The 23,669-nt window shown below is 49.4% G+C and overlaps 1 protein-coding gene across 4 annotated transcripts in view; it reads right to left on the minus strand.

The window, feature by feature from the left end:
• Window positions 1–4,707: 4,707 nt before the first annotated feature.
• Window positions 4,708–23,669, minus strand: part of ETV4 (ETS variant transcription factor 4) — a 46,026-nt gene continuing 27,064 nt past the window's right edge. The window contains exons 6-14 of one of the 4 annotated variants that reach the window (XM_050935115.1): window positions 23,112–23,235; window positions 21,353–21,511; window positions 20,678–20,928; window positions 12,585–12,659; window positions 12,404–12,472; window positions 10,703–10,872; window positions 9,227–9,328; window positions 4,934–8,277; window positions 4,708–4,902 (exon numbers count right to left, since the gene is read on the minus strand). In XM_050935115.1, coding sequence (XP_050791072.1) covers window positions 8,056–8,277; window positions 9,227–9,328; window positions 10,703–10,872; window positions 12,404–12,472; window positions 12,585–12,659; window positions 20,678–20,928; window positions 21,353–21,511; window positions 23,112–23,235 — 1,172 coding nt within the window. In that variant the 3' untranslated portion in view covers window positions 4,708–4,902; window positions 4,934–8,055. Of the gene's footprint in view, window positions 4,903–4,933; window positions 8,278–9,226; window positions 9,329–10,702; window positions 10,876–12,403; window positions 12,473–12,584; window positions 12,660–20,677; window positions 20,929–21,352; window positions 21,512–23,111; window positions 23,239–23,669 lie in introns of all 4 variants that reach the window. The other 3 variants (XM_050935114.1, XM_050935113.1, XM_050935111.1) reach the window with 3 other exon arrangements.

The raw sequence follows: 23,669 nt of genomic DNA on the forward strand, positions 1-23,669 counted from the left end.
CTGACTCCTTCTAGAGCATTGGGGAAGTCACTTCCCTTCTCGATGCCTGTTTCCTTCTGAGTAACGTAGAGTGAATTATCTTGACCCACCTCATGGTGGGGCTGGGAGGGCATCATGAGGTCACAAGTGAAGGTGTAGTTCGCTCCAGAGTGTCAGTCCATGTTACAGTGTCACTGCCCTGTCCGGTGGGATTTCCTTGCCTGGGAGAGCAAGGGGTTACTGTCCCAGTGGCTGTTGGGTAGATTGTCTGCTTAATGTGCTCCAGTCCCTCCTTTAGCATTAATGGGACTGATGGGCCAGTATCCAGCTCACTCTGAACTGGTGACCTGCTTTGCACTGAGTCAGCATTGAGAGGCAGGGTGTCCCCAGAGCACAGAACCCAGCTCTGCCTGAGGGACTCTGCTCTCTGGGAGGAAGAGAATGTTCAGCAGCAGCGTGCTGGGCTGTCAAGAAGACGTTATTTGGAAGCATGCATAACAATCGAGGGGAAGCTATATGTTCATGCCAACACTCCCCCTGTCATGTGACCTCTGGGACTCTGACCCAGGTCAGGGGATTGGGGCCAGGCAATAATCCCTTTCCAACAGCATGTGTCTCGCCTGTATAGTGCTGCGAATGCTGCTTCACTCATGGTGCTAGGAAGCACTTTCAGGACCCCCAAGCAGAATGGACAAGGCACTTTAAATTATTGCATCTGACCTAAGCAACATATAATATAACCCTCCTCTCCTAATCCTCTCCTGTTCACTCATGGCTCCACCTTCAATAGGAATTTTGCTGCTGCCTGTGTCCTTCAGTATCTCCATTCATTAATATTTCAGAGTAGGAAGATTTTTTTATGTTACCAACAATTTCTTATGTAGCCTGCATGAGAAAGTGCTCTAGCCACACTCTGATGCGAGTGTAGTTCTGCATGGCCGTCCTTTAACATTAGGATTAACTCCCTCATCCCATACAGCGTATTCTAAGGGTACATCTGGGACAGACTGTAACGTTACGTTAATTATTTAGTATGACCAGAAAGGAACTTTGCATCAGACTCTGAGTAGTGATTTATGATGCTTCCTGCTGGGCTTTGTATTATTCCTACAGCAGGAGTAGTTGTGGGGCTAGAGCAACAATAGAAACTGCTCTGAAAATAGAAAATCCACATTAGGAAAAACTCAATCACAAAGAATTATCATGGAGAATTTATTTTCAGTTGGTCCTGTAGCATAGTCACATTTTAGTGGATAATTCACCAGGCTGAAATGAGAGGTATAATCAGTAACAATGGAAAAGATGGTGAGAACTTTTTAGTATACGTATTGTACCCAGTGTCTGGCTCTTTGTCATGATCAGAATTCCTGTGACAGAACCCATGACTTTTGGCAGTTTCACAAAGAATATCATGGGCTTTCTCCCCATCTGCCCGTTAGGGAACAAAACTTTTATTGTGAATTTTTCTAATGGGTTGGGGGAGGTTGTATGTTTTGCTAGCTTGACGTGCTTTCAGGCAATTAACTGCAGCTAACACATTTAAGGAAATCTACTGTAGTGACAGTAACATGGGAGTCCACGAGAAAACTCCACTCTGTTTGGACCCTACTGTGCTTTAGAATTATCTCTGTAACAAAAGAACTGCTGCTGCTTTAACACACTGACTAGCATGTGCAACATTATGTAGGTCAGGCCCAGAATTGACAAATGTTTTATCTGGTTGGAACAATACTTGCCTCTCAGGTGCAGAGTTAGGGATGGAAGATGTGGGCTTTAACATTTGAGCAGCTCCCTCACTAGTCACCTGCCCCAGCAGTCTCTTGCTGAGCTGGAAACACAGAGTGGATTTATTGACTCCCAGGGCTCTGATCTGCTGATTATAAACCTCTGTCCTTCAGAGCTCACTCCTCCTTAGTTATGAGAACCTGATCTCACCAGTTCCCAGACCCACCCCTCATGTCTATCCATACTACTGCAGTGACTTGAAAAATCCAAAGAGAGACACAGGTTTAAAATTTTGCCTGAAAGTGGATTAGTCCCCAAAATACCCTTCTTGGGCTGGCTGGACTGAGCACTAGCATAGAAATTGCAGCATAATGTGTATGCAAAGCACTTTGGGATAAGAACAAAAGAATGACCTTGCTGGGCCAGATCAATGGTCCACCTAGCCCAGTATCCTGTCTTCCAACAGTGGTTGGTGTCAGATGCTTCAGATGGGATGAACAGAACAGGGCACTTATTGAGTGATCCAGTCCCTGTCATCTAATCCCAGCTTCTCGCAGTCAGAAGATTAGGGACACCCAGAGCATGGGTTTGCATCTCTCACCATCCTGGCTAATAACCATTGATGGACCTATCCTCCAAGAACTTATCCGGTTCTTTTCTGAACCTAGCTATATTCCACAGGTGGAGTTCCACAGGTTGTGTGAAGAAGTACTTGCCTTTGTTTGTTTTAAACCTGCTGCCTATTAATATCATTGGGTAAGCCAGGGTTCTTGTGTTCCTTATTCACTTTCTCCACACCGTTCATGAGTTAATAGACCTCCATCATATCCTACAGGGTGAAATATACTAGATAAATGCAAGCTACCACTGTTCTTAATTTTCATGAGGCAGCAAATGCAACACCAGGGAACAAGATCAGATCCTTTTTCACAGCTGCACTGTTTGGTTCCTAGAATAGTAATTTAAGATATATGTATCTCCTAGAGCTGGAAGGGACCTTGAATCCAGCCGCCTGCCTTCACTAGCAGGACAAAGTACTGATTTTTGCCCTAGATCTCTATGTGGCCCACTCAAGGATTGAACTCAATATGCTGCATTTTGCAGGCCAATGCTCAAACCACTGAGCTATCCCTCCCCCCAAGAGAGAAGAGAGACAAGAATCTTTAGGAATGTACAAGACCTTCCTGGGGGCAGGAGGCAAAGTTGCAGCAAAGAAGAATTCCTGGGCTTAGAGATGGCTCCTGTGCCAGTTGCTGGCTGGATCCAGCATTTCCTAGGCTGTTTCTAAAGCTCAGCTGAGGGGATGACTGTGCCTCCGACATCCTCCCAGGATGGCTTTTCTCTCTTACCCCTGCTGTGCACTCGGGTGATGTCATCCTGCTTGATACTGCCTTATGGCACCTTGTTCTATTATATGGGCAGCTCTGCAGCTAGCGTCTGGGAGCTCAGTCATAAGCTGGCCCCACGCTGCGCCCCTAGTGCTCATAGTGACACTTTCCAACAAGAGGGTGATGGTACAGAGCAGGCTCAGGAAAAGACTATTTTAATTAAAATAACAGAGCTGAGATCCAAAGGCAGGAGCCTGTATCAGCCTGGGACTGCACAGAGGAATGTGGGGGATGTTCTCTGCCGAGGCAGATAGCTACTCCGCTGGCACCAGGTGCGGCAGGAAACTACTGATTTCATTGTGTACTGTCCGAATAATGACCGCCTAGCCAGATGGCAGTGCCCCCTCCCCCCCCAAGGCAGGCTGGGCTGATACAGGTAAAGTTATTGAAATAATGAACTTTCCTTCTTCCCATGTCCCCCAAAGCCATCAGTCTGTTCCTCCTTCATCCTGTAGCAACACCCCGGGGGACACCACAAACCCAGTTCCTGGCTTCACTGCCAAGAAGGGGCTTCTGCAGCAGGAGCTGCTATAGCTCCTTCCAGGCAAGCGCCATAGAACACACCAGGAGTTGCCAGAGCAGGGATTTCCCCACCCCTGCAAACACTGTAGAGCCAGGACAGAAACAAGTGGACTTTCCAGCCAGTGATTCTGCAGATCCCACACCCTGCACATTGGTGTCCGGCCTCTCAGCTGGAGTTTAGAGTCCCCAGTGCCCTGCTTACATGTAGCACCTTCATGAGCTTTATTAAGCACAGGGAATCACTCACAGTCTCTAATGCTGAAGGCCAGGCTGGGAGGTAGCTGTACATGTGTGTTACAACACAGCTCACAGCCCCACTGTGCTGTACCTACCAAAATATCAGCGTTTAATCCAGGAGGATGGTAGGCTCTCACCCTGCATGGGGGGGAACTGGCAAGGGTGGAGTGGGGTGGAGGCTAGCACCGTTGCAATGGAAAAATTGGGTGGGTGCAGCCTCTTGGGTCATTCCCGGTAAACTGCATGCATGTGCCAGGTGGGTGGGGACAGATGAAAACGAGAGCAGGATCTGTGGGAACTGGAGTGGCTGCCACGGTGCCAGGTAGGAACTGGGGTGATTAGACTGGTGCCAGCAGCAGCTACACTTGGGGAGAGAGATGAGTTGCTGGGTCCCCCCCGCTTCCCAGTCTGGAGCTGGGAGCCACCCCTCCCTTGCCAAGTCTCAGCAGCTATCCCTGCAGAGCACCCCCCTCGCTCTTCTCTCCTATCCCTTCAACCCTTCTATTTAACACGAGCTTCCACCACCTCTGACCCCATGCACCTGCCTGTGATGAGGGTCAAGAGGCCCACGGTCAGGAGAGATTCAGCTCAGAAGTAAATTCACCTGGCTTGTGACTCTCCAGGGTTCCCTCCTTCCCAGGCTGCGGCACTCTATTGCGGAAGGAGATGGACAGGTTTGTGGTGGTGGAAACGGACTAGGGAGATTTGGAACTCTGGACAATCCTTCTCCTGTGGGGAAAGCCCCAGGCCTAGAGCTTCCTAGCCAAGGCACACGAGCAGCCATCTGCTAACATACTCACACAGAGAACATGGAGACAGGGTGGGGTGAAGCACAGCGGGTTCTTTTATTCGGGTCTGAGGATGGTGAATACAGACAGGGTCAGGGAGGAAGTAAAGAGTCTGCTGAGTGTGGAGTCATGACAAGCACCTTCTCTCTTCTGGGCATTACCACAATATTAAAACTCCTGCCTGTCCAAGTTTAATGGGAGAGTCCCAGCATCACCCTCGCATGACAAGACTCCCACAAGCACAGCCAGCGTCTCCAGTCGTCCTGTGCTGAAATCACAAGCTATGAAACACACTTCTTCTCTTGCCCCATTGCCTCCTGGTGTATTTTTCTCCCCAGCCCACCGCTGCCCTCTCATCTGCTTCCTGCCACCCAGGCAGTTGTGCAAAGTGCGCAGGCCCAGCTCCCTCAGTGCAGGACTCCTGGGATGCCCTTTGCAGGCACTCAAAGCCGAAGGCGCTCACTGACTCCTGAGGCCATGGAGCCCACCTCTGAGGAGTGGAAAAGCCACAAAGATTTGTCCAGGTATCACAATCTCTTCCTGAGTGCAGACATGTGCACTCTCTCAGCCCTCCTGCAATGGAGAGACTCTGCTGGACCACCAACTTCCCTTTTAAACAGGGACTTATGCGGTGCTGTGACAGAAGCAATTTAACATGCAGAGGAAGCCTAGCATGGTGCCAGTGTGAATACAAGTCATTCACTCTGGGTTTCTTGTCTGCACAGCCTGGCAGGAAACAGAACAAAACACTCCATTTTCTCACTTAGTATTAAGTTTATAAATCTAATATTTGCCCCCATCCTCCTTCCAGCAGCAGCCAGCCCTGGGCAGGCTTGAACAGCTCAAATAGCATTTCCCATGGAAACATTTGCAGCTAGTATATTGGTAAAGCAACTCTCAGCACCCTGACAAAGGCCCAGTAAGACTGGAGCCGATGCTGGGCTGTAGGGTGAATCATGCATGGGAGGGGCAGGGTGGGGATTGTGGGAAGGGATTTCTGTAATGCCCCGCATTGTAATTTGTAAAGCTTTATCTGAACAGGGCCTGACCCAAAATGATGGTTTAAAGCGGCGAGAGAATTCGCACCTTTATCTCAGGCAGCTGGTGCTAGCGCAGTCTTATAATGTACATTGTTTCTCAGTGAGAGTTGACAGCAAATCATAAAAGCAAACGCGGTTAGCCAGGTACAAAAACTAAACACACAGTGAGAAAAAACATCCCCCCAAATATTTGGTATAAAACTTGCCTGTGCCCAGCTCACACTGCGAGCCCATGATCTGCCACTGCGCCTGTCCCTGTCTCACCTGCTGGAATGGGTTGCAGCAGGGCAGACATGACTTGGGTTGGAGGATTTCACAGGAGCAGGTCACTAGTGCACAGAGTTCTGGGCAGTGACGATACCTTGGCCTACACCGAACATGAAAGTAAATGCACATCCCCCATCTGGCTGAATCAATCCATACAAAGCTGCATGCTTATGCCAATGAGCCAAGCAGAGCAAGCTTAGATGGGAAGGCAGAAGAAGCCAGGGAGCTGAATGAAGGGGCACCGGCCAAAGATATAGACCAATTTATTGATTATAGTATTTTTTACACTCATAAATAATAAAAATAAGTGATGCCAGTGGGAAGGGCCCCCCCTTTCTCCTTCACTTGTGGGGCAATGGAGAGTGAGCAGGGTGAGAGCTGCAGGCTGCAGAGGGCCAGAGGAGGAGGGAGGTTCTCACAAGGGTGCAGAGGAGCAGACTGAGCACTTTGTAAATGGAACATCCCCACCACCCTGTGGGTCAGGGAGAGCTTCCCCTCCACATTGCATCCGGGGCCGAAGTGAGGATCCCTGCCAGCTGCACAGACAGGAAGCTCCTGGGAAATCAGCCTCTTAAGCAACAGAAAAAAACTTTCCCTCCAAACTGCCACATGAGGCTGAGCCAACACCTTTCTGCCCTCAGGAGCCTGAAAGTAAGCCAGAGGAGCAGCAGGGTGCAAGGAGAGCTGAGCTCCACCACTCAGGCACTGCTGCTCCTGCGATCCTACTGTGGTTGTGTCTGGGTGAGGCTGCTTAGCACAGTGGGGGTAGGAGAAGGGCCTTCTCAGTGAGAAGGCTGGTAAAGCGTCTCCTAATCTCGCATTATGCAGCCGCTGCTGCATTAGCCAGTAGGAACCCCCAACAGCTTCTCATGAACTCCTCCTTTACCCCTCGCACATGCCCACCTGGGAAAGCCAGCTACAGATGAACAAGGAGAGTGTGGCTTTTTTGCAAAGCGAATGCCTCACATCCAGAGGCTGAGATTATTTTCTAACCTCCAGGGTTTACCCACATGCCCAGGAACAGCAGGTCTGACCAGCACTAATGGGTCTCTCAAAATTGCTGAGGATGTTTTTGGTGGAAGCTCTTCAGTTTTGAGGAGCCTGGCTGCTGTAGGTAGCCCCTGCTCAGTCAGGAGCAATCAGCAGCCCAGCCAGGGGCACCAGCATCCCTTTCCTCGGACTCCATCTCAGGCTTTGCTCTCTAGCCGCAAATTCCTAGTTATCTGCAGGGTTCCTCTGGCTCAGAGCCACACTCCAGGCCAGTGGAGTCCAGGGGCTCCATGGCTCACCACCGTGACATTTCCTGTCAAGCAGACCAGAACTGTGCCAGCATTGGCTGGTAGCAGCTGATCCTCTTCCTGTCGTTCCCAGTATGACAATAGGCTTCAAACACTAAACAGCCCAGAGATGAAGCATCCTGAGCAAGGAGGCACCAAGACAGGAGCAAATGCATCCAAGGGAAGAAATGTTCCCCATTCCCACTGAGCAGTTTGTATGGAACAAGTGTGAGCTGAAACCTTCAGCTCCCTACTGCCCTTCTAGGGACAGGCCTGTCCCCAGCCTGTAAGAAGTAGTGTGGCTAAGAACAGTGCTTGTAGGAAGGTTGGGTGTAGGAGTGTCGGTGTCTGGGGAAGTGAGGGCATTAACTGCAGTTTCATAGAATCATAAAATCAGAGGAGAGAGCCCAACAGGCTCCCATTTCCTCCCCACCCCACTCGGCGGGAGGCCAAGGTCAGAGACAGGATTGATGCTGGGGATGTGACATAATCACACATTTAATGGACTGGAGGTGGCACTGGCTCCAGATGCTGCTGCTGTTCTGCCCTGGCAGCACTGAGAGGTTTCTGTATTGGAGAGAGAGCCAGTTCAATTACACCAAGTCTGGGGCCACATCCTGGGTGAATGAGATGCAGCCAATGTCTTTCAGAACCTCAGCTGCTGGCTAGCTGTCCAAGGATGGGCTTGCATCACCTCTGCCTGTTCAAAGGCAACTATTCAAAGAGTCTAGTGGAGCCCAAGCTGGCCAGGAAAGCTCTTATGCAGATCGATTACTAGCAAACATCTCCATAGATACAAACACAGTGGCTGTGCAGCGGGCTCCTGGTGGAATTAGTAGGGGTAGCTCTTGCTGTAAGGCTGGGAAGGGAGGCTCTCGAGGTCCTGGATGTAAGCCGTGTTCTCATCCAGGTGGGAGAGAGGAACAGTGTCTTCCTCGCTGATCTGCCGGTCAAACTCTGCTTTCAGGGTTGGCCGCTGATTGTCAGGGAAGGCCAGGGAGAAAAGGGCTTCAGGCTCACACACAAACTTGTACACATAGCGCTCTCCAGCAACCTGCAGGGAGGAGACAAGATGAATGCTACAGTCTCTGTCCCACCCACTCGTTATGCAGCTAGCTGCTCCCAGCGAATGACAGCAGCCATTGGCACATGAGTTGTTCAGTGGGGGATGAGAGGGACTCTAGGGTGACCAGATGTCCCGATTTTATAGGGACAGTCCCGATTTTGGGGTCTTTTTCTTATAAAACCTCCTATTACCCCCAACCCCCATCCTGATTTTTCACACTTGCTGTCCGGTCACTCTAGACCCCACAGAGCTAGGAAAGACTCTGGGCTCCTCTAGATCATCCCCACGTCAGAGAGGGAGTTTTCACCACTTCGCCCAGCATCCTCTGTGGCTGTTCTGGAATAGCTGCAGGGACGGTGACACCCGATAAGCAGGCAGGGCACGTTGCAAGGGGCAGGTTTTCCCTTAGGGGGCTGGAAATGTGGAGGGCAGGGAAGAGACTCTTAACTGTAGGGATGGAGAACCATTCGACAAGGAGCAGGATTTGTCATGGGTTATCTTCAATTGCTGGACTTATGCTGTATTTATAGGTTATGTCAAGGCTGCCCAGAGCACATGGATAGGTGCTACCTTTAGACTTTTTATAACTCTAAGTAGCACTAACAAGAACGTCCCTTGCCAGCTAATCCCATGACAGGTGCCCTGACTGTTGTTAAAACGATCCCCCCTTGCTCCCCAATGCAGGTGTGCATGAAGAAAGCATGACCTCGCCCCCAATCAGCTTTCCCCTAGGATGCCTGGTTTCAGCTCCTTCAACCTTTCCTCAGTGGGTCTTGTTTCTTTGCTTCCTGCTCTTCGAATGGTGGGCCAGGGAGAGAGTTGCAGGGAAGGAGGGAACCTCAGGAAGTCAGGGGGTTCAGAACTTGCCATGAGCCAGCCAAACCTCCAAGACAAGTGTCAGGACGAGCATAGAACTTGGATCCCATCACAAACTGACCTTCTGCATGATGCCTTTCTCATAATAATAGCGAAGGGACCGGCTCAGCTTGTCATAGTTCATGGCTGGCCGGTTCTTTTGGATACCCCACAGCCTGGCCACCTGCAGGACAAAACACCAGGGTGCATTAATGTCTGTGAGCTCTGAGGGAAGGAGCACATGACAAATGCCTGTGTTTGTCTGTCTGGGAGATGTTCCATGTGATCCACTTCTGAGGGAAGAATGCTGCTCAAAAGGCAATATAAATAATAATTTATAGCAGGCAAACAATGGAATACAAATAATAAATACAGCACCATTTACACTTCACTGCAGCAAACAAGGAGGGCAAGGCTGATAAACAGAAGCTTCCTTTCATCACTGAGAGAATGTGTGTGTGCAAACGTCCCTGCGGCAATTGTATTGATGGAAAAAATCCATCAGTGGGTAAATATTGTCAGGCAATGAACTCCCTTCCTCGATCCCCAACATTCCGATTCTCAAAGTAAGGGGGTTGAGAATCCAGGATAATCCTGGGTGCTGAGTGGCTGACGAAAAGGTCACATGTTACTACAGGCTACATGCAAAGTGCTTGGCACTTTTAGCCAGTGCCTATATATTGGCGGGATACGCCCACAGCCAGGTCAGCACTGGGAAAGGGCCACTTCACCTGAAACCATCTTCAGCCTTGAATGATGAGCACTATTATACAAAAATGAGGCTGAGAAAACACTTGTAAATGAATGTTAATAGTGAAGTGACCCAGCAAAGTGACTCAGCCCATCTGCACTGCATATGTTCGTAAGAGCCTGGGGATTAGCTAGAGCAGCCACTAAACACAGCCATAAATCGGATCCTGACATTAATGGATGTTCCAGACACATTTCCCAGCTATTATCAGAGTTTATTGCTCTGTTTGGAACATGGTGGCACTAGATGTGATATCTCTGTTAATTGCAGTTCGAATCCATCCATCCCCAGATTAGGACATGGTTTCTCCCAGATTTTTATTTAAAATGCTGTGATCAATGAGGTACACTCCTGCCCCGGCTCTCAGAGACAGCATTGGGCACTGAACGTGAGGTAGGTGGCACAGAACCAATGTGGGACAGCCCAAGAGTAAAACCCCTTGGAAGGAGGAGACCAGCTGAGAAACCCACCAACTGCAGTTCCCTTTAGCAACTCTGAGATCCTAATGAGGGAGCTATTGGAGGGGAAACTGCCATCTCCTGTATCTGGGTCCCACTGACCTAGACTGTTCACCTGCTGGAGCTCAGGTGATGGGGGCAGCCCTCATAAGGCTGGGATTTTTGGGCACGTAGCTGCCGTGGCCTCCTCCTCTAAAACCTCAGCCTCAGTGGTGGCTCCTAGGGCAACTGGCAGGCAGGAGGCTTTACAGACATGTGGCAAAGGCCCCGGCCCTCAGGAATCTGAGGAATCTGTAACTCAGCCCAGGGGCCCCTCTTGTTCTATGGGTAGAAGCTAAAGAGTTTTCACCTCCTCGGGCTCAATGAGTTTGAACTCCATTCCTCTGCCGGTCCAGGCGATGAAGTGGGAATTGGTGGGATCATCCAGCAAAGCCACCAGGAACTGCCAGAGCTGAAGAGACCCTCGGCGCTGGTACGGGGGTCCTTCCCGGTACCCGCCCACTTCCTGCTTGATGTCTCCTGCTGAGCAGAACAAACACAAAGGGTTTTGCTATGTCCCTTTCCCTGCCCTCCAGCAGTTCCGCCTCTCCTGATGGGAGAAAGATGCAGAGACAGCTTCTGGGTGGACAGCCACAAAAGACAAAGCAGGCTCCAGGCCACCTACAGAGGTTACTGCAGGGATGCCCGAGGACTAACCTCTTCTCACCTTCTGTTTACCCAAGAGGAGAGCTTGGCTAGAAAGCAAGAGCCCGGAGTGCAGCAGGAATCTTGTGACAAGCCAGCTGAAAGAGTTGCTCGCTCTTTGTTGAATTGGAAGAAGCTGGGGGAGTTTTACTGTACTTCAGGGATCACTCCACAGTGTAAATGCAACAAGATCCTAATGCACTGTGCCATGGCATCTGCTCCCAGGGGAGCCCCATCCTCTAGAGATGGGTGCTAAAGGAACCGGCTGCCCTCTGAGTTCTGAGAGAACTCTGCAGAAATAGAGCTTTTAGAGCAAATGTGCTTCACTGCCTCCTTCAGAGACAGACCTCCACCCCCCTCGACTCCTGCACCCCTGGGCAGTGGGAAATCACTAGCTACTCATTTAGGCCCTGGCTCAGAACTGCTATTAATGCGCAGATGGCCCAGCTGGCTGATGCCCAGCATCAAAGCCCATTAGATAATCTCCTCCTCTAATGTTCATAAAGGCAGGGCTGGCCCTTGGGTACCCAACGGGGGTGGGCAAATCCCAAAGGGGAAGAGGAGAGAGGCTGGAAATACAGGTGCCAAGATTCTGGGCAGATGCCAGGCCTGGCTTCTAGCACGAGGCATCTACACGTTCTGCCACGACTCCCTGCAGCAGCAAAGCAGAACAGAATGAGTTCAGCTTGTGTCTCACGCCAGGGCAATCCCACACATTCTGACCTGGTGTGGGTGGCAGGCTGCACATCAGGACCAAGCTCCATTACTGTGAGCGAGCCCATGTTAGACGCGCTGCCGCCTAGCTGTGGAGTGACACTGACAACCACATAGCGACTCTAGGGGTCCTTGGGTGGAACTACTGTAAACTGACGCCAGGTACAGAGGCCCTGGGGTGCCATGCTCAGTGGGCACTAGGAAAGGGCAGTGATCTTGGCAAGAAGGTTTAGGGGTGTTTGTGGAGAGCTCGGACTGGGCCCCAACACCAATGACAAGTCTGGGAAATAGGGGGCCACTGGCTGAGCGGTTCTGGATTCAACTACTGTGCAGAAATCAGTATCTCTCAAGTGTTTGCCTGCAACATTTCAGTTTGCCAGGAGTGAAGAGGAGAAATCCACCACCAGCTGTAGTGACCTGGGCTCAGCTGTTGAAATGTCTGTCTGCTGCGATGAAAACGCAGAAAACAAACTCCCAGGAAGCACATCAGCCATGACTCATACATCCAGGTGAGGCATCTCCTAATGAATAGGGTCACGAGTAGGGTAAGCAGAGCTGGCAGTGTGCATATTCCGGCTCACATGGCTACATAGGGCCTGGGGTAACCTCATCCCACCCCAAGATTTGGAAGACACACAGGTTTCTCTCTGACCTTCAAACTTCTCCGGGACGACACAGACATCATCAGCAAATGGCCTCATCTGCTTGTTGTAGCCATAGCCTGGAAGAGACAGCAGCAGATGCAATCAGAGAACACAGACAAGCTGCAGCACTGGAGTGTGGCCTATTGCAGGAGCAGATGAAGAGGAGACAGAGCCATGGACGTTTCTTACCTAATGTCCCTTCGGTATTTGAATGGCTTTGATACCCCTCAGCGTTCATGTACATGGAAGGACAGCCAGGAACATCTACAGAATGAGCAATACACACAGATCACAGCCAAGCACAAAACCCATCAGGGCCGGCCTGCTCATCATATAGGATCACAGCCTCAGGCCCTGAAGCAGCCAGGCCAACCACTAGCCTTGTGCCCTCCTAAGAGAAAACTGAGACTCTAGATCCCATCTTCGCAACAGCTCAGAGTGGTTCCAGGCAGGGCCAGCTCCAGCATTTTTCCCACCCCAGGAGGTGCAAAAAAATAAAAATAAAATAAAATAAAAAAGCCACGATCAGGGGCAGCTCTATGGTTACCGCTTCATTCTTTGGTGGCAATTCAGTGGCTGGTCCTTCGCTCCAAGAGGGAGTGAGGGACCCACCGCTGAATTGCCGCTGAAGAGCCGGACGTGCCGCTTCTTTCCATTGGCTGCCCCAAGTACCTGCTTGTCCTCTCACCACGGATAGCCATGGATTAAATTCATGTACAATTGTGACACCACCCAAAGCACTGTTTTCATCCGTGATGACAGATAGAGCAGAATATTAACCCAGGTTACATTTGTTTGCTATTTCTCCTTTGTTTAGTGTTTAGGTGACGTGATGCTGGACTGCACTATGATAGTTACAGATGAAGAGGATGTTATTAGTCAGGATGGGCAGGGATGGTGTCCCTATCCTCTGTTTGCCAGAAGCTGGAATGAGTGACAGGGGATGGATCACTTGATGATTACACTGGTCTACAATTTTTGAGAAGTCGTCTGCTTCAGAGATAAAATGTGATATTTATTATGTATTTTGATGTACTGAATTCAAATATGACAATTAAAACAACTGATTGGCTACTGTTTCTAAGATATTTAAGTTTTTACATTTTATGTCTATGTATATTGTGTAGATAGTAGAGTTTTAATCATAAATTGTAAACCTAGGTCTTTTCATGTGTTTATGGTTGCTTTACATGATAATATTTCACCTGTCCTGTTTATGTAACACTTTAAAAATCAGCAAAAGGGTTATATAAATAAAATGTATTATGAAACAAAAGGCAAAAAACTATTATGTACATAGTTTAGTCCTATTCAGTGTCTACTCGGCGCTTCTTGGCTTTTCTCTTGTATTCATTAAATGGAGCATCTCTTGTCACTGTTCAGCAATAGTCTGCAAGCATTGATGGGCTCCATTTGTCCTGATAGCCTGCCAGGAGATTCCACTGCTGTAGTCTGGAGCCCAACAGCTCTGCCTTACTCTTGGGTAGTTCCAAGTCCCTGACAAGGTCATTCAGTTCACCTTGTGTTATGATTTGTGGTTCAGAGGAGGAGGATGGGAGAAAATGTGGGTCCTGTGACATTGATGGTTCAGGACCAGAAGTTTCATCCTCTTCCTCATCTGACTCAAGTGAGAATGATTCTGGTGCATCAGGAACCGGCAGTCCTTCTCCGTGGGGTACTGGGCGTATAGCTGATGGAATGTTTGGATAATGCACAGTCCACTTTTTCTTCTTTGACACACCTTTCCCAACTGGAGGCACCATGCAGAAGTAACAATTGCTGGTATGATCTGTTGGCTCTCTCCAAATCATTGGCACTGCAAAAGGCATAGATTTCCTTTTCCTGTTCAACCACTAGCGAAGATTTGTTGCACAAGTGTTGCAGCATATGTGTGGGGCCCACCTCTTGTCCTGATCTCCAATTTTGCAGCCAGAATAAAGGTGATAGGCTTTCTTAACCATAGTGGTTATACTGTGCTTTTGTGATGCAAAAGTCACTTCACCACAAACATAGCAGAAGTTATCTGCACTGTTCACACAAGTACGAGGCATCTCTGCTCACTTTGGCTAAACAGAAATGTGTCCCTTTGCAAAATCAAACACTGCCAAATAAGAGAGCACGACACTGTATGATTTCTAGAGTTGATATAGGGCAATTTGTTCAGCAGAGTGATGTAAGCTTCGTTATGATTGCATCATCCATGACTTCTAGGAATAACATGATGCAATTCATATCATGTATGACGCAATACCAGCTTCAGATTGCATCATTCATTGTTTTGCCTAAAAAGCAAGTACTGTCCAAACCTAGTCATAGATTTATTCATAGATCCAGTCAAAGATGTATTTTAGTCATTTCTGGTTTAAATTGAGATCCCTTCCCTTTATAACTCACTTATCCTCCGCCATTTCCAAGTCAAGGGTCATAAATACTGACCCAATAGCATATCTTGAAAACTAGAGCCAATCAACAATTTTAAGCATCATTTTCATTCTCAGTGACCCAGAATTAGTAAAGTTGGACTACATTTATTTCAGAAGCATTTTGGCTGTAGAGCAGTGTTACCTGTTCCATTCATTCCCTTTGGGGCACTTGGCACTGGCCACTGTCAGAAGATAGGACACTGGGCTAGATGGACCTTTGGTCTGACACAGTATGGCCATTCCCACGTTCCTATTTTGCTATAGTGCAGCTATGGACTGCAGGCCCCATACTGTTGGGGTCTTACTGGTGTTAATCTGAGACAGCTGGCTGCAAAGATTGGGAGTTCTCATGAGCATTAGAGAAAGCAAGAGGGTAAAAATAAGGTGGGTGTGGAAGAGGGCAGTGGTTTTAAAGGTTCCATACTGCACATACAGTATGACTGGTTACTGTAGTTTATACACTAGTTTTCCAGCCCCAGCGGGAATGGGGGAAGTAACTGGATGCTTTGGAAAAGTTTTCTCATGTTTCTCATGTCCTCTTGTATAATGAAGTTAGCTTCAGCGCTGTTTTGCTGATGCTAAGGGCAGGGGTACAGTGAACTGACTGCAGTCTGCATTGTATGTTATTATAGGCATAAACTAGTTTCACGAAAGCCATTCTGCTGGAAGCAGGGTCATTTTTACCCATGTCTGAGCGGAGGCACTCAGTGAGGGGTATTGTCTCCATGGTGGGCACAGAGATACATTCAGAACCCCAGTGGGAAATTTGACTGAATTTATTTTTGCTCATGAAAACCAGTCCAAAGTGGCCATTAAAATGCCAGGAGAATGGGAGCAACCTTCTCTCTTCAAAGGGGGATTGATTTAGTGTGGATCACGGCAGCGTGTGCCCACACCTTGGGCAGGAGTCTGCTGGAAAATAAGCTTGTCACTGAGAAAAACTAACTTTATTCCCAGACTGGTTGGGTTCCCAGGCAGCCCCCTTTGGAGAATATAAATAAACATTTCTGTAGTGCTGTGATCAGCTCTGACATCCTCTGAGATACTGGCTCTTCACCCCTGACTTCCCCTAGGATGCTTGCTGTGGGGGTGACAGCCAAGAGGAAGACAGGGCCTCATCCTCCCTGATTGAACTGACCTCGTTATCTCTAGCTTGCTTGCTAGCACACATATATATACCTGCCCCTGGATATTTCCATTACATGCATCTGAGGAAGTGGGTATTCACCCACGAAAGCTCATGCTCCAAAACGTCTGTTAGTCTATAGGGTGCCACAGGATTCTTTGCTGCTTTTACAGATCCAGACTAACACGGCTACCCTCTGATAAGAGGAAGACAGTGAGTCCAGCTGATTAGAAAGTTCTGCTTAGCGCAGCAGACAGACCCAGCTGTACTTGGAGTGGCTCCCATCCTCCAGTTTGGTGTTAGTGGCACAGATGTAAAAAGAAAAGATTTGCTTCTCAGAACAAAGCTGGTTTATCTTGCAATTTAACCTCCAAACGAGGGAGTCGTTTCTCATTGTCCCTGACTCGCTCCAGGCAGCAGTCAGACAGCAACACACCAGCTCATGTTACCAGCCACTGGCTGATGTCAGCTGCCTATGAAAAGGAAGCATGTGGTGAAAGCTGACACCACCGCCAGCCCAACTGGGAGCTCAGCTCCTTCCCCAGCCCTCCATTTTGTGAATGAAATTCCTCCGACTCCATTCAGCGGGAGAGGAGCAATGTGTGCCAAGCTGCAGGGCGGGAGCACAGTTCAAGGTTATGTAATGCAATCCCTGGCACTGGGGAGGAGCGCTCCAGCTCCCCTAGCATCTGAAGGTCACTGGCGCTGCAGAGACCACAGCGCATTCTCTGTCCTAGTTCCAAGCCACTGGACTCCCTTCTGCAGCTTTTGACAAAGGGATTTCTGTGCAACTTCTGCAAGGCTGGTCCTTGTGTAACACAGCAAAGTCTGCAGAGAGCTAAACAGAATGCAGGGGAACTCGCAGCGTGCATTCACATCAGAAGTGCTGGAACTAGGGGTGCAGCCGCTCCCGCTGGCTTGAAGTGGTTCATTATATACCAGGTTTCCAGTTTGGTTCAATGGCTCTCAGCACCCCACTATAAAAACTGTTCCAGCACCCCTGGCATGGGGGTAAAACTGCTTTCAGCAGAACCCACTTGCTATTCCCTTGGGCCACTGCTGCCTCCTAGGTGCCCAAAGCTCTTCCTAACCCACACACCTTCTGGGTGTGGTGTTCTGTCCCATCTCTAGTGGCACTAAGACCACTTAGAGAGAAAGCAAGAAAATGAATCTGCTCTACAGCCAGTTGGCTTTTAGCTCATGCACTAAGCTCCAGAGGTCCCAGGTTCAATCCCACCCGCCGCCGAGTGGGGTCTGTTGGCATTTCACTACAAAATCACATTTCCTCCCTTTGCGGTGGGAGAATGTGTTGTCTGGATATCAGCGCCTGCTGAAAAGCGCTCACCATCACACCTCTCTTATTTAGGGAGTAACAGCTTCCCATCAGCACAATATCTGAGCACCTTCCATGCAAAACCAAGAGCCACACTGAAGTCCCTAGTGGTCTTCACTGACAAGTGTTCAATTTCTGACCCATCTCATGACACCAGAACAAGTGAGTGATACACCGAGTCCCTTTCCCAGACCCAAGGACGAGCTCTGTGTAGCTCGAAAGCTTGCCTCACTCGCCAACAGAAGTTGGTCCAATAGAAGATATTACCTCACCTGCCTTGTCAAAAGAACAAGGGGGCAAATGAAGCTGCTAAGATGCTATCCTTCTTGGGTTTTTTTAAACATAATGCATACTTAGCCTGTGGAGCTCACTGCCACATGATATTTTGAGGCCAAGAACTGAGTGGGATTTGACATTTATGTAAATCATGAGACTATCCAGAGTTACATTAAGAAATAAGAATTTATAGGGGTGTTAAACACTTCTTCTTCAGGGCATGAGCCAACCTCTAAGTGCCTGAGGCTAGGGGCAGATTATTCCATAACTGTCCATTATAAGGTGTTTTATATCGCTTGCCAAAGCATCTGGTGCTGGACACTGTTGCAGACAGGAGCCTGTTTAGATGGACCCCTGGGCTGATCAGGATTAGCAGTTCATATGTTGTGGTGTGAGGAACACACACACACAGTTCCATTCCCCTTTGTATTTTGTCACTTACTCATCATTCACTGGGGACTCTGGATCAGTGATTGTGCATTGCTGGGGAGGTGTCAGAAGACAACAAGGCACCCCCAGGATTCTTCAAGGAAGCAGAGAAACCAGAGGTGATCTACACTGCCCATGCACAGGTCTGGATCCAGAGGTATGGGCTCCTTTTTCTGAGGACTCACCCATGGAATCTAACCAGAACATGACTAAAAATACATCCAGAAAGCAAGACTCCTGCTGAGTGTTCCCAGACTCATCGAGAGGAGGTCATTGTAGCCTGGCAAGCTGCCAGAGCATTTCTGCAGATTGCAAGAGTTAGAGTTCCTACCAGGAAACATTCTCTGATCTTTTTAAGGAAGGAAAAGTTATTATGTATTGTTGTTGTTAGCAGGCAGTTTGTGGGGCATAGCTCAAAGACTAAATATGGGACTTGAGCTTTTTTCCATGGTCTTTGTTACCCCAGTCAGGGTGCAAGGCACTTTCATGTCTCCGTACAAACTGGGCTCAATATGGGCCCAGTCCTGCATTACTGATGGAGTTTTGCCATTGATCGCAATAATACAGGATCGTCCTGCCCCTGCAGGGTTGTGGGCAGCACAGAACCCACTGGGATGCTGAGCAGGCAGGACATGGCAGCATTGCCAATACTGCCAGGCAGTTCTGAGGTTTCACTGGAAACTGGCAGGGCAGCAGTACATTTTCTAAGCAATTATAGACTCATCATCATCATCTCAAAAGTCGGTGCTTTCCAAAAATCCTCCACTTTATCATTCAGGGAGAAAGGAATTTGCTCCAAGAGCCCATGGAATGTCCTCTGTAATAGGCCAACTAGGGCGAGGCAGAGAGATTATGCTTCTTGGCCTCCATCTCTGGCCCCTTCACCATTTAAGATTGTCAATAACAGGCTAGTAAAGAACATGCATTACTGTGCATTAGCCTTCATTAATTTCCCAGCTCTGAGGGCCTTGAGAATCTCTGGCAGGGCAGCATTCCTGTAATTAAGGTTCAGACATAGGGGGAGGAAGGCCACACCTCTTTTTGAGCTGTAATTGCAGGCTTCAGGGAAAGGTAGAGGACAGACTTGGGGAGCAGCCCAGTGACCTGTAATCCCCTGCAGACCCTCTGGGATGCTCTGTCCCTTTCCCTTTGGGGCAGGCAACGTGGCATCCTATGTGTGTATGTAGCACCCAGCACAATAGGGTCCTGCTCTTTGACCAGAACCCCTAGGCAATATTAAAATAGAAATAATGCACTAACAACATAAATTCCTACTGGGCAGCTACAACTGGGGGATTCTCCTTCTGCAGCCTGGAAAATCTGATTCATCGATTCACAGAGTTCAAGGCCAGAATGGGTCATTCTGATCATCTAGTGCACGGGTTCTCAAACTTCTTTGCTCCGTGACTCCCTTCCTAAAACAAAAATTACTACATGACCTCAGGAGGGGGAACTGAAGCTTGCGCCCACCCAAGCTCTGCTGCCCTGGGATGGGGGGGTGCCCAAAGCCAAAGTCTGAGCCCCACCATCTCTGGTTGGGGAGAGGAGGCGCAAAGCTTCAGCCCCAGGCAGGGGCCTGTAACCTGAGCCCTGCTGCCCAGGGCTTGGGCTTTGACTTTAGCCCCAGGCCCCAGCAAGTCTAAGCCAGGCCTGGCGACCCCATTAAAATGGGGTTGTGACCCATAGTTTGAGAACTCCAATCTAGTCTGATCTCTTGCATAGCACAGGCCCGAGAACCTCATCCAGTAATTTCTGCATCAAGCCTCTAAATGCTGGTTGAGCTGGAGCTTGTCTTTTAGCAAGAGACCCAGTCTCGATTTAAAGATTTCATGGGATGGAGAAGCCGTGATGGCCCTAGGTAAATTGTTCCAATGGTTAATCACTCATCCTAATAAAAACATCTGCCTTTTTCCTAGGTGGAATTTGTCTAGTTTCAGCTTCCAATCAGTGGGTCTTGTTCTGCCTTTTTCTGCTAAACAGCCATCTTTGGTCAGAAATGTCTTCTCTAGGCAAGTATGTGTAGAGTGGTATCAAGTTACCTCTTCACCTTTCTCATGATTAAACTAAACCGACTGGGCTTCCGAAACCTCTCACTCAGTTTAAGGCCACGTCCAGACTACCCGCTGTGTCGGCGTGTTAAAATCGATTACTCAGGGATCGATATATCGCGTCTATCTAGATGCGATATATTGATCCCCGAGAACGCTTATATCGATTCCGGAACTCCATCAACCCCAACGGAGTTCCGGAATCGACAGGGGGAGCCGTGAACATCAATCCCGCGCGGTGTGGACGGGTGAGTAATCCGATCTTAGATATTCGACTTCAGCTACGTTATTCACGTAGCTGAAGTTGCGTATCTAAGATCGATTTCCCCCCCGTAGTGTGGACCAGCCCTAAGGCATGTTTTCCAACCTCGAATCATTCTCATGGCTCCTTCTCTGCTGCTCTCTTGAAACCTCCCTCAGGCTCTGAGGGTGTGGAAATTGGGAGGGGAGGTTTCCCAGTGGGAGGGAGGCTGTTAGCCAAAGCACCTATGCGCTGCTGCCCCATAGCATGGCAATGAAAAGCTAGAAGAAAAATTCCACTTCAAAGCCCGTGACAATGCCAGCAAGAAGGTTCCCCAGGAGCCAGCGCACCCAGCAGCATCTGGCCTGCATGTATTGCTTTAGTCAGGATAATTCTCCTGCCCTACCTGAGTCATAGGCATAGTCTGTCTGCTCCTGCTTGATCACCACTCCCGCTGGGTACCGGTGGTCACTGCTGTTCCCCAGCTGGTTTGCCTGCTCATACATTGGGTCGTGGTACTCCTGTTTAAAGCCCTGTGGGTGGTACTGTAGGCAGGGTTCGGACATCTGTCGCTGGTAGGCAACTGGAGCTTCTCGGCCCATGCCCTGAGAGGAGGGGAAGGAACGGCACATCTCCGTAGGTGGCTGGAAGACGGAGCTAAATAGGGGGAAATAGCTGATGCGGTGACTGCTTTCCCTAATCGCAAACTGTTTGGGACTCATATGCAATGGTAGGAGGAACAGCGATTTAGAAGGTTGTACCTTAATCAAAAGAGACACACATGCAGAACTCTAGCAAGGAAAGGGCACCTTGCAAGGTATTCCCAGGGGCTGTTGCATAGCCGTAGGTCATATAGAATCTACGGCTACAGAGCTGAATGGGCTTCAGACAATAGACTCCCCCAACATGGGCACCAGGCAGCAGTTTGGGACCCAGGCTGGTAACAAGAGGGAAGGTCTATGATTGCTGGAAAGAGACAGCTTTGATTCAGATACAGTGGGGGACGTCAAGGGAGCTTTCGGGAGAGCAGCCCCTTTCATTGGAGGCTGTCTACCACCTTGCCACTGGTGTGGTCACTCACCTGTGTTCCATGAGGTATCCACGGCTGGATGTGGGTTGGGACGGCCCCTGAGGGCTCAGGAAGCTTCTGTCCTGCCTAGGGAAATGTTGAGGCGGTGACTGTATCGGGGTTCCTGGGTTTGGGGACTTGAGTCCAACTTGTCTGGTTTGGTCATAGGCACTGGGACAGTCAAACAGATATTGGAATATTACAATCTCCTGACAGCGACCCATTCCATTCACCTGAGGAGAACGTGCCACAGGCAGTCACCTGGCAATGCAGCTCTCTGAGTAAACTTCCCTCTTATTGCTGATCATTCTCCTTGATCAAACTAATGGCACTTTACAGAGGAGTCACCCAATGAAATTATAGTCAGCAGGTTTAAAACAAACAAAAGGAAGTATTTCTTCATACAACACACAGTCAGCCTGTGGAACTCCTTGCCAGAGAATGTTGTGAAGGCCAAGACTATAACAGGGTTCAAAAAAGAACTAGATAAGTTCATGGAGGATAGGTCCACCAATAGCTATTAACCAGGATGGGCAAGGGATGGTGTCCCTAGCCTCTGTTTGCCAGAAGCTGGGAATGGGAGGCAGGGGATGGATCATTTGATGATTACCTGTTCTGTTCATTCCCTCTGGGGCACTTGGCATTGGCCACTGTCGGAAGACAGGATAATGGGCTAGATTGCCCTTTGGTCTGACCCAATATGGCTGTCTTTATGTTCTTATGAATAGGAGGACAAGGCCTGGGTGGTGAAGAGCTTATAGTGCAAATACAAAGATGTGCAGAGGAGTGGTGGGGAGGTCAGTACAGGGAGTATCTGGGGAAAGAAGGGATGAAGGAGGAGAGGGAAAGTGCTTGGCAGACAAGAAGAGGGAAATTGTTCTAAGCATCAGGGGCAGCCAAGACACCAACAAAGAGATGCAAAGGGACCGTGCAGGGATTGAGAACAGGAGTACAGCAGAGCACGGCTACATTGGGAGGGTTTATTTGAACAAGTAAACATGCTGGCACCAGTGGCGGATTTAGAGTTAGTGGGGCCCTGTGTGCAGCTTCATTTTTGCCCCCCCACCTCCCCCCGCCTAGACCCAGCCAAGAAAAAGAACATTCTCTCCTATCTCCCCCCCATTTTTCATTTTTTTTTCTTCCTCCTCCTCCTATATTATAAGTAATGGGAAGTAAATGAAAATAAAACGAGGTATGTTGATGAGGGGAGGGGGTTGAGGTGCAGGAGTCGGGATCTGGGAGGAAGTTTGGGTATGGGGTGCAGGCTGTGGGCTGGGGCAGGGGGTGGTGCTTACCTCGGGCAGTGTGGCTCCCAAAGCGACTGGCACCACCCCACCGGCTGTGGCTCCTAGGCAGAGGGGAGGGCATGGGGTCTACGCACACTGCTGCCCACAGGTGCCCTTTGCAGCTCCCATTGGCCACAGTTCCCAGCCAATGGGAGCTGTGGTGTCGGTGCTTGGTGTGGGGGCAGCGCATGGAGACACCCCCCCCCACTCCCCCTCCAGGGGCCACAAGGACATGCCAGCCACTTCCAGGCACGAAGCAGCGCAGTTGTGTCATGGTAAATCCACTCCTGGCTGGCCCTGATTTTCTTGGGTGTAAGTGATACTGTACAATAAACTAGCAGATAAGCAGGCTGCCGGGGGTGCAGTGTTAAATGGGATGTAACTGGCATGTCAGAAGAGACCCAGCGACCCAACAGGACATGTTGCAGTCGCACTCCCTCATCTTTAGTTACCCTTCCCTCCCTCCTGCATGCGAGCAGCATTACCTGGCGTAAAGGCATTGCTCGCCATTGCGGTACTGAAATGGCTGCTTATGGCTGCAGGACAGTGCTGGGTCAGAACAGGGACTCTGTGGCTCCTTCTTAACTTTAGCAGGAGGGCTGTGAAAAGCTACTGAGAGAGAGAAAGAAACAGTCAAGTCAAAACTCCTCCTGGGCCCAGAGAGAGGGCATTTGTGTCAGTGGAGAAACTAACGGCAAGTGAGATACATGGGCACGCACTGCCTGACCTACTTACCTGCCTCCAGGTGAAGCAGAATGACAATGGGTACAACTGTTCTCTGGAGTTTCCCGAACTCTGTCCCAAATACCCCTCCCTACCCTTTGTTTACACTAGCTGCTGTCTGAATATTTAGTTAGGTTCATACAGTGTCCTTACCCTTAAAGACGCAAATCTGGGGAAGAGATTATAGGCACTGTGAAAGTCCAGGGCAGGCTAGGTAGGAGGGAAGGTAGGTATATGTGAAGCAGTTCAGGACTTGGCAGGGGAGAGGCGACATGGTGTGTGGGTGTCTAATTATTTTGTGTTATAACCCAAAGGGTAAC

This window comes from Gopherus flavomarginatus, chromosome 25 (genome assembly GCF_025201925.1).
Source record: "Gopherus flavomarginatus isolate rGopFla2 chromosome 25, rGopFla2.mat.asm, whole genome shotgun sequence".
NCBI lineage: Eukaryota > Metazoa > Chordata > Testudines > Testudinidae > Gopherus > Gopherus flavomarginatus.